Source organism: Oncorhynchus mykiss, chromosome 26, assembly GCF_057628025.1.
Source record: "Oncorhynchus mykiss isolate SJ-2025 chromosome 26, ASM5762802v1, whole genome shotgun sequence".
In the NCBI taxonomy this organism is placed as follows: Eukaryota; Metazoa; Chordata; class Actinopteri; order Salmoniformes; family Salmonidae; genus Oncorhynchus; species Oncorhynchus mykiss.
The window spans coordinates 31,313,663-31,324,695 of NC_143047.1; the positions used below are offsets into that span (position 1 = coordinate 31,313,663).

Sequence of the window (11,033 nt, forward strand, 5' to 3'; positions counted from 1 at the left end):
CAGGATGGATAACTACTGCTGTGCTGTGGGGGCACCGATAACCAACTGGACAACAGAGAGGGAGAGAGAGGAACCATAACAGACAGGATGGATAACTACTGCTGTGCTGTGGGGGCACCGATAACCACCTGGACAACAGAGAGAGAGAGAGGAAACATAACAGACAGGATGGATAACTACTGCTGTGCTGTGGGGGCACCGATAACCAACTGGACAACAGAGAGAGGAAACATAACAGACAGGATGGATAACTACTGCTGTGCTGTGGGGGCACCGATAACCACCTGGACAACAGAGAGAGAGGAAACATAACAGACAGGATGGATAACTACTGCTGTGCTGTGGGGGCACCGATAACCAACTGGACAACAGAGAGAGAGAGGAAACATAACAGACAGGATGGATAACTACTGCTGTGCTGTGGGGGCACCGATAACCACCTGGACAACAGAGAGAGAGAGAGAGGAAACATAACAGACAGGATGGATAACTACTGCTGTGCTGTGGGGGCACCGATAACCACCTGGACAACAGAGAGAGAGAGGAAACATAACAGACAGGATGGATAACTACTGCTGTGCTGTGGGGGCACCGATAACCACCTGGACAACAGAGAGAGAGAGAGGAAACATAACAGACAGGATGGATAACTACTGCTGTGCTGTGGGGGCACCGATAACCACCTGGACAACAGAGAGAGAGAGAGGAAACATAACAGACAGGATGGATAACTACTGCTGTGCTGTGGGGGCACTGATAACCACCTGGACAACAGAGAGAGAGAGGAAACATTACAGACAGGATGGATAACTACTGCTGTGCTGTGGGGGCACCGATAACCACCTGGACAACAGAGAGAGAGGAAACATAACAGACAGGATGGATAACTACTGCTGTGCTGTGGGGGCACTGATAACCACCTGGACAACAGAGAGAGAGAGAGGAAACATTACAGACACGATGGATAACTACTGCTGTGCTGTGGGGGCACTGATAACCACCTGGACAACAGAGAGAGAGAGAGGAAACATAACAGACAGGATGGATAACTACTGCTGTGCTGTGGGGGCACCGATAACCACCTGGACAACAGAGAGAGAGGAAACATAACAGACAGGATGGACAACTACTGCTGTGCTGTGGGGGCACCGATAACCACCTGGACAACAGAGAGGGAGAGAGAGGAAACATTACAGACAGGATGGACAACTACTGCTGTGCTGTGGGGGCACCGATAACCACCTGGACAACAGAGAGAGAGAGAGGAAACATAACAGACAGGATGGATAACTACTGCTGTGCTGTGGGGGCACTGATAACCACCTGGACAACAGAGAGAGAGAGGAAACATTACAGACAGGATGGATAACTACTGCTGTGCTGTGGGGGCACCGATAACCACCTGGACAACAGAGAGAGAGGAAACATAACAGACAGGATGGATAACTACTGCTGTGCTGTGGGGGCACTGATAACCACCTGGACAACTGAGAGAGAGAGAGGAAACATTACAGACACGATGGATAACTACTGCTGTGCTGTGGGGGCACTGATAACCACCTGGACAACAGAGAGAGAGAGAGGAAACATAACAGACAGGATGGATAACTACTGCTGTGCTGTGGGGGCACCGATAACCACCTGGACAACAGAGAGAGAGGAAACATAACAGACAGGATGGACAACTACTGCTGTGCTGTGGGGGCACCGATAACCACCTGGACAACAGAGAGGGAGAGAGAGGAAACATTACAGACAGGATGGACAACTACTGCTGTGCTGTGGGGGCACCGATAACCACCTGGACGACAGAGAGAGAGAGGAAACATTACAGACAGGATGGATAACTACTGCTGTGCTGTGGGGGCACCGATAACAACCTGGACAACAGAGAGAGAGAGAGGAAACATAACAGACAGGATGGATAACTACTGCTGTGCTGTGGGGGCACCGATAACCACCTGGACAACAGAGAGAGAGAGAGAGGAAACATAACAGACAGGATGGATAACTACTGCTGTGCTGTGGGGGCATCGATAACCACCTGGACAACAGAGAGAGAGAGAGGAAACATTACAGACAGGATGGATAACTACTGCTGCGCTGTCGGGGCACCGATAACCACCTGGACAACAGAGAGAGAGAGGAAACATAACAGACACGATGGATAACTACTGCTGTGCTGTGGGGGCACCGATAACCACCTGGACAACAGAGAGAGGAAACATAACAGACAGGATGGATAACTACTGCTGTGCTGTGGGGGCACCGATAACCACCTGGACAACAGAGAGAGAGAGGAAACATAACAGACAGGATGGATAACTACTGCTGTGCTGTGGGGGCACCGATAACCACCTGGACAACAGAGAGAGGAAACATAACAGACAGGATGGATAACTACTGCTGTGCTGTGGGGGCACCGATAACCACCTGGACAACAGAGAGAGAGAGGAAACATAACAGACAGGATGGATAACTACTGCTGTGCTGTGGGGGCACCGATAACCACCTGGACAACAGAGAGGGAGAGAGAGGAAACATAACAGACAGGATGGATAACTACTGCTGTGCTGTGGGGGCACCGATAACCACCTGGACAACAGAGAGAGAGAGAGGAAACATAACAGACAGGATGGATAACTACTGCTGTGCTGTGGGGGCACCGATAACCACCTGGACAACAGAGAGAGAGGAAACATAACAGACAGGATGGATAACTACTGCTGTGCTGTGGGGGCACCGATAACCACCTGGACAACAGAGAGGGAGAGAGAGGAAACATAACAGACAGGATGGATAACTACTGCTGTGCTGTGGGGGCACCGATAACCACCTGGACAACAGAGAGAGAGAGAGGAAACATTACAGACAGGATGGATAACTACTGCTGTGCTGTGGGGGCACCGATAACCACCTGGACAACAGAGAGAGAGGAAACATAACAGACAGGATGGATAACTACTGCTGTGCTGTGGGGGCACCGATAACCACCTGGACAACAGAGAGAGAGGAAACATAACAGACAGGATGGATAACTACTGCTGTGCTGTGGGGGCACCGATAACCACCTGGACAACAGAGAGAGAGGAAACATAACAGACAGGATGGATAACTACTGCTGTGCTGTGGGGGCACCGATAACCACCTGGACAACAGAGAGAGAGAGGAAACATAACAGACAGGATGGATAACTACTGCTGTGCTGTGGGGGCACCGATAACCACCTGGACAACAGAGAGAGAGAGAGGAAACATAACAGACAGGATGGATAACTACTGCTGTGCTGTGGGGGCACCGATAACCAACTGGACAACAGAGAGAGAGAGGAAACATAACAGACAGGATGGATAACTACTGCTGTGCTGTGGGGGCACCGATAACCACCTGGACAACAGAGAGAGAGAGAGAGGAAACATAACAGACAGGATGGATAACTACTGCTGTGCTGTGGGGGCACCGATAACCACCTGGACAACAGAGAGAGAGAGAGGAAACATTACAGACAGGATGGATAACTACTGCTGTGCTGTGGGGGCACCGATAACCACCTGGACAACACAGAGAGAGAGAGGAAACATAACAGACAGGATGGATAACTACTGCTGTGCTGTGGGGGCACCGATAACCAACTGGACAACAGAGAGAGGAAACATAACAGACAGGATGGATAACTACTGCTGTGCTGTGGGGGCACCGATAACCACCTGGACAACAGAGAGAGAGGAAACATAACAGACAGGATGGACAACTACTGCTGTGCTGTGGGGGCACCGATAACCACCTGGACAACAGAGAGGGAGAGAGAGGAAACATTACAGACAGGATGGACAACTACTGCTGTGCTGTGGGGGCACCGATAACCACCTGGACGACAGAGAGAGAGAGGAAACATTACAGACAGGATGGATAACTACTGCTGTGCTGTGGGGGCACCGATAACCACCTGGACAACAGAGAGAGAGAGAGGAAACATAACAGACAGGATGGATAACTACTGCTGTGCTGTGGGGGCACCGATAACCACCTGGACAACAGAGAGAGAGAGAGGAAACATAACAGACAGGATGGATAACTACTGCTGTGCTGTGGGGGCACCGATAACCACCTGGACAACAGAGAGAGAGAGAGGAAACATAACAGACAGGATGGACAACTACTGCTGTGCTGTGGGGGCACCGATAACCACCTGGACAACAGAGAGAGAGAGGAAACATAACAGACAGGATGGATAACTACTGCTGTGCTGTGGGGGCACCGATAACCACCTGGACAACAGAGAGGGAGAGAGAGGAAACATAACAGACAGGATGGATAACTACTGCTGTGCTGTGGGGGCACCGATAACCACCTGGACAACAGAGAGAGAGAGGAAACATAACAGACAGGATGGATAACTACTGCTGTGCTGTGGGGGCACCGATAACCACCTGGACAACAGAGAGAGAGGAAACATAACAGACAGGATGGATAACTACTGCTGTGCTGTGGGGGCACCGATAACCACCTGGACAACAGAGAGAGAGAGAGGAAACATTACAGACAGGATGGATAACTACTGCTGTGCTGTGGGGGCATCGATAACCACCTGGACAACAGAGAGAGAGGAAACATAACAGACAGGATGGATAACTACTGCTGTGCTGTGGGGGCACCGATAACCACCTGGACAACAGAGAGAGAGGAAACATAACAGACAGGATGGATAACTACTGCTGTGCTGTGGGGGCACCGATAACCACCTGGACAACAGAGAGAGAGGAAACATAACAGACAGGATGGATAACTACTGCTGTGCTGTGGGGGCACCGATAACCACCTGGACAACAGAGAGGGAGAGAGAGGAAACATAACAGACAGGATGGATAACTACTGCTGTGCTGTGGGGGCACCGATAACCACCTGGACAACAGAGAGAGAGAGAGGAAACATTACAGACAGGATGGATAACTACTGCTGTGCTGTGGGGGCACCGATAACCAACTGGACAACAGAGAGAGAGAGAGGAAACATTACAGACAGGATGGATAACTACTGCTGTGCTGTGGGGGCACCGATAACCAACTGGACAACAGAGAGAGAGAGAGAGGAAACATAACAGACAGGATGGATAACTACTGCTGTGCTGTGGGGGCATCGATAACCACCTGGACAACAGAGAGGGAGAGAGAGGAAACATAACAGACAGGATGGATAACTACTGCTGTGCTGTGGGGGCACCGATAACCACCTGGACAACAGAGAGAGAGAGGAAACATAACAGACAGGATGGATAACTACTGCTGTGCTGTGGGGGCATCGATAACCACCTGGACAACAGAGAGAGAGGAAACATAACAGACAGGATGGATAACTACTGCTGTGCTGTGGGGGCACCGATAACCACCTGGACAACAGAGAGAGAGGAAACATAACAGACAGGATGGATAACTACTGCTGTGCTGTGGGGGCACCGATAACCACCTGGACAACAGAGAGAGAGGAAACATAACAGACAGGATGGATAACTACTGCTGTGCTGTGGGGGCACCGATAACCACCTGGACAACAGAGAGAGAGAGAGAGGAAACATAACAGACAGGATGGATAACTACTGCTGTGCTGTGGGGGCACCGATAACCACCTGGACAACAGAGAGAGAGAGGAAACATAACAGACAGGATGGATAACTACTGCTGTGCTGTGGGGGCACCGATAACCACCTGGACAACAGAGAGAGAGGAAACATAACAGACAGAATGGATAACTACTGCTGTGCTGTGGGGGCACCGATAACCACCTGGACAACAGAGAGAGAGGAAACATAACAGACAGGATGGATAACTACTGCTGTGCTGTGGGGGCATCGATAACCACCTGGACAACAGAGAGAGAGGAAACATAACAGACAGGATGGATAACTACTGCTGTGCTGTGGGGGCACCGATAACCACCTGGACAACAGAGAGGGAGAGAGAGGAAACATAACAGACAGGATGGATAACTACTGCTGTGCTGTGGGGGCACCGATAACCACCTGGACAACAGAGAGAGAGAGAGGAAACATTACAGACAGGATGGATAACTACTGCTGTGCTGTGGGGGCACCGATAACCAACTGGACAACAGAGAGAGAGAGAGAGGAAACATTACAGACAGGATGGATAACTACTGCTGTGCTGTGGGGGCACCGATAACCACCTGGACAACAGAGAGAGAGAGAGGAAACATTACAGACAGGATGGATAACTACTGCTGTGCTGTGGGGGCACCGATAACCACCTGGACAACAGAGAGAGAGAGGAAACATAAGACAGGATGGATAACTACTGCTGTGCTGTGGGGGCACCGATAACCACCTGGACAACAGAGAGAGAGAGGAAACATAACAGACAGGATGGATAACTACTGCTGTGCTGTGGGGGCATCGATAACCACCTGGACAACAGAGAGAGAGGAAACATAACAGACAGGATGGATAACTACTGCTGTGCTGTGGGGGCACCGATAACCACCTGGACAACAGAGAGAGAGGAAACATAACAGACAGGATGGATAACTACTGCTGTGCTGTGGGGGCACCGATAACCACCTGGACAACAGAGAGAGAGGAAACATAACAGACAGGATGGATAACTACTGCTGTGCTGTGGGGGCACCGATAACCACCTGGACAACAGAGAGAGAGGAAACATAACAGACAGGATGGATAACTACTGCTGTGCTGTGGGGGCACCGATAACCACCTGGACAACAGAGAGAGAGGAAACATAACAGACAGGATGGATAACTACTGCTGTGCTGTGGGGGCACCGATAACCAACTGGACAACAGAGAGAGAGAGGAAACATAACAGACAGGATGGATAACTACTGCTGTGCTGTGGGGGCACCGATAACCAACTGGACAACAGAGAGGGAGAGAGAGGAAACATAACAGACAGGATGGATAACTACGGCTGTGCTGTGGGGGCACCGATAACCACCTGGACAACAGAGAGAGAGGAAACATAACAGACAGGATGGATAACTACTGCTGTGCTGTGGGGGCACCGATAACCAACTGGACAACAGAGAGGGAGAGAGAGGAAACATTACAGACAGGATGGATAACTACTGCTGCACCAATGACTGCCTGGAGGCAACAGGCACAGGATAGAATGTTACTGAACAGACCAACACACTCATTACTGTGCCTTCTGTGGAACTTTCTGCTTTGAATTAAGTTTGAATAACAACATTAAGTCACCTCTCTGTCGAACCTCCCGGGCCTCCGTAGCGCCGGGTCCAAGCTGTCCGGCTGATTAGTGGCTCCTACGATGAGGAAGCGATCTGATTGGTCCATGCCGTCCATGAGCGTGAGCAGTTGAGCGACCAGCCGGTTCTCGGGTGCGGAGGATCCAATCCGTCTGGGACAGAGAGAGTCCAGCTCATCCAGGAACAACACACAAGGCCCTTCCTCTGCCGCTGCCCGCGCCCGACCAAACACCGCCCGCAACCTCTCCTCACTTTCCCCTGGCCGAGACCCCACTACCTGGGGTGTGGAGGAGGCAAGGTAAAGTCCTATTACATTCAGCCAGTATGTGTGTGTATTGTGTAACATCGAGCAAACAAGCTAAACAACATATGTAAGAAGGCTGGGTAAATCTAGCTTCAAGTAAGCAAGTATTCAAGTGTGTGTTGTGTAATACTGTGTGTGTATGTGCATGCATATCTATGTGACTGTGTGTGCGTTCATGTTTATATGTGTGTATATATATGTCCTCTTACCTCTGGTCCTCTGACTGTGATCAGGCTGGCCCCCACCTCCCCCACCAGGCAGCGGACCAGCAGGGTCTTTCCGACCCCCGGCGGCCCAGCAAGGAGCACTCCTCTGGGGCAGGAGAGACCCAGGGAGCCCAGGGTAGCAGGGTACTGCAGAGGCAGGTGCAACATCTCTCTCAGAGACGCTGACACCTGGAATCGCAGACAATGAAGACATGATTATAGACACTGAAGAATCTTTCTCTCCACCTCAATAGTCTACAGTGACTTCCTCCACTTGTCTCCTCTCCTCCAACTCCACTGACTAACTGAAGACTTCAGGAGAAGAGAAAAAAGATTCAAGAGGCATCCTAGAGTCCATATTGCTTTCACCTACTGAGTCACATGTGACAATTGAAAATGACTATTGAGAAGGAGGACAGGAGAAGACGTCACTGTAGATTATTGAGAAGCAGCCTCTTCCTGGGTCCTCACCTCTTCCAGTCCTCCCAGCAGGACCTGGGGCTGCTCCTGGAGCTGTCCTCTGTAATACCGGAGGGTCCTCGTCCCCGTTATTTCCACCCCTGTCTTAGATGTAACCAAACCAGTCACGGTGGACTCTGGGTTCAGGCTCTCAATGACGATCAGTTTAATGTCCGTGTCATAGTCACTCACATCTATCACGTGCTTCTGGTGGACATATGTCCCTTTCAGCATGTCCTTCACTAGTTCATGGATGAAACTGGGAGGGGTGGTTTTCCGGAACTCCACACTCTGAACCACCACTGTTATTCGGATGCCTTTCAGCTTGGGGCAGGAGACTGGGGTGAGACTAGGACTTAGGCATGGGCTGGGGGGAAGTGGGCTAGAGCTGGGGCTAGGGTTAGGGCTGGGGGTTAGGGGTAGGCTGAGGTGTGTGGGTGTAGCTTTGTTTAAGATAAGATTTGAAGAACAACATTTCATGTCTATCTGTATGAATCCGTCAGCCAGGTCAGGCCTGGGCCAGGCAGTACAGAGACAGGACCCTCCAGACAGAGCCACCAGAACAGGAGAGCCCAGCCCCAACCCCAGGGAGGACATCAGCCCTGGGCCCAGTCTGACCCTCTGGGTTCCCCGGTCTGCTGGGTCCATTGGCAGCACTCTCAGAGACACCTCCTCCATCGCAGTCACAGCTGGAGAGAAGACACAGGCTTGTCTGTGGGAGGAAGAGATTGGGAGGCAGGGATATGGGGTTTATTCATCAAGAACTCTCTCACTGAAATACAGACACTAAATGACAGACACACAGACTCACATTTACTTTTCTTGTTTATGAGATACAGATAGGTTATTTTTATCATATATAATTGTTTTTGTTGTTTGTTTAAGTTTTAATATAATCTTTCAATAATTAATAACGTGACAATATTTTTTGAAATACACATTGCATAATAGAAGGCAGACATTTCAAAGATAAATACTGACATTTGTTGGACAGAGATAATCACCTGAACTGTTCATACATTTAGAAATATTAGATGACAGACCACTACTGATAAAAAAGTTATGCTTGTAATTTTGCTTGTATACAGTTGTTAATGGCCTTTTTAGTTAATGATACTCATTGAGGGCTGTTTTTTATATCTCTTTTCAAAGTCTTTTTTGTGGTCCCCTTTTCCTGAGGGGAAGAGACAGGCTATTTCTTACCACTTTTTGATGGATGGGTACCTTCATTGGAGCTGGAAGTGTCTGGGGGCAGAGGAGGGTAGCCACTAGGGAGGTGGGAGGTGGCCGGAGTACTGGCAAGGTTTGGTGGATCGTCATCATGAGCCTCTATTTGAGTGGACCAGTCTGCTGCAGGACCTGTGTCATCAGGGAGGGAAGTGTCTTGTGATGGCTCTTCCCTGAAGACTCGAAGCTGTCATTGTTCTCCTCATTGTGGCTGTTGCTCTTGGGTTTGTGATGTTTCTCCTCTTGACCTCTCGGTTCCCTTGTCCTCCTCTTCCCCACCTCTCTGCTGTTCATCTTGTTTGGGGACGTGCTGTGGGATCTGTGGCTCGTCTACTGGCTGCATTGGTTGTTGCATTTCAGTTTCTGCTACCCTTCCACCGTTCTTTGCTCTGTTGCTGTAGGCTTGTGGACAGTTGAAGTAGGTGAGCCCATCACCATTGCAGGGTGTGCACTTGCTTTCACTCGTGCAGTCTCTGGACTTGTGGCCGAACTCACTGCATCTCCAGCACGTAACAGTCTTGCAATCCTTCACCTGGTGGTCCATGCCATCACAGATATAGCAGTGGGTGGTCTGTCCTGGGTAGAATATTCTGCTGCTGTGTGGCCCCAGCAGGATGTTGTTAGGGATCACGACAGCTTCACCATCAGTTCCTCTTTTGGTCCGGACCTTGTACCCCCTTAGGCCATATCCCATTGTTGTCTACTGGTTTCGTGGCAGGCTGAAGTAGAGTACAATAGCGTTGCAGATACAACTCTGTCATGGTCAGAAACTCTTCCTCTACTTCAAAGGTATAGCCTTCTCGTCCACGTTAAATGGGGACTTCGCTTCCCAATCACTCCATTTCTGCTCATGTGCATTTTCGTTGCGCCGATTTGGGAGGGTTATGTAGGAATAGTCGTCTGCAGCAGTGATCGAACTATAGGTTTTCAGCCACATACTCTAGTACTAGGCACCTCTCCTTCCTCAACGAAGCGCAGCCTGACCCATAGTTGCTAAGGTCGGGCTGCAGAGCTCCCAAAATTGGGAGCCATGATGGAACATTTGCTCCGTTATAAGTTGTGAAATCACCTTTACCATCACCAAAACAGTTTAGCAACCCTATCCCAGCCTGATTTCTACTTAAGCTGTCTGGTCACAGTTGCTAGTTAGCAACGGCTAGCTGGCTGACTTCTCTAGCTAACAACACCATAAAGGCCACACATATAAATACACAGTAGCTAGTTAGCTATAGCCACTTACCAATATGAGTATTAAACGATCTTCAACCACGTTTCTTTCACTCTTATTTCACTAGACAAATAGTTTGACAGCTAACGTTAGCTAGAAGCTATCATGCTGCATTTCTATGTTTACAGCAGCCATGTGTGTCGAACATGAGATGGCCAACAATAAGCATTCCCTCGAACAATTTGTGGGGGTTAGCTGGTAAGTGATTATAATTCAGATATGATTTTACATTGTAGTTTGTTAAAATATTTGCTCGAGAGTTGTTGATAAATAACTTTGAAGTGTTGAAACATCTTGGAAGCAGATGCGCGTAAGTTTCTGCCTCTTTAAAACCCCGGTTTTATCACAGTCGCCCAGCTACATAAAGCTATCAT

The 11,033-nt window shown here is 49.6% G+C and overlaps 1 protein-coding gene across 2 annotated transcripts in view; it reads right to left on the reverse strand.

Moving 5' to 3' along the window:
- Positions 1-10,832, reverse strand: part of LOC110506132 (ATPase family gene 2 protein homolog B) — a 47,410-nt gene extending 36,578 nt beyond the window's left edge. The window contains exons 1-4 of one of the 2 annotated variants that reach the window (XM_036964133.2): positions 9,408-10,832; positions 8,217-8,916; positions 7,749-7,934; positions 7,228-7,512 (exon numbers count right to left, since the gene is read on the reverse strand). In XM_036964133.2, coding sequence (XP_036820028.2) covers positions 7,228-7,512; positions 7,749-7,934; positions 8,217-8,882 — 1,137 coding nt within the window. In that variant the 5' untranslated portion in view covers positions 8,883-8,916; positions 9,408-10,832. The remainder of the gene's footprint in view (positions 1-7,227; positions 7,513-7,748; positions 7,935-8,216; positions 8,917-9,407) is intronic. The other variant, XM_036964132.2, reaches the window with a different exon arrangement.
- Between the last annotated feature and the right edge of the window lie 201 nt (positions 10,833-11,033).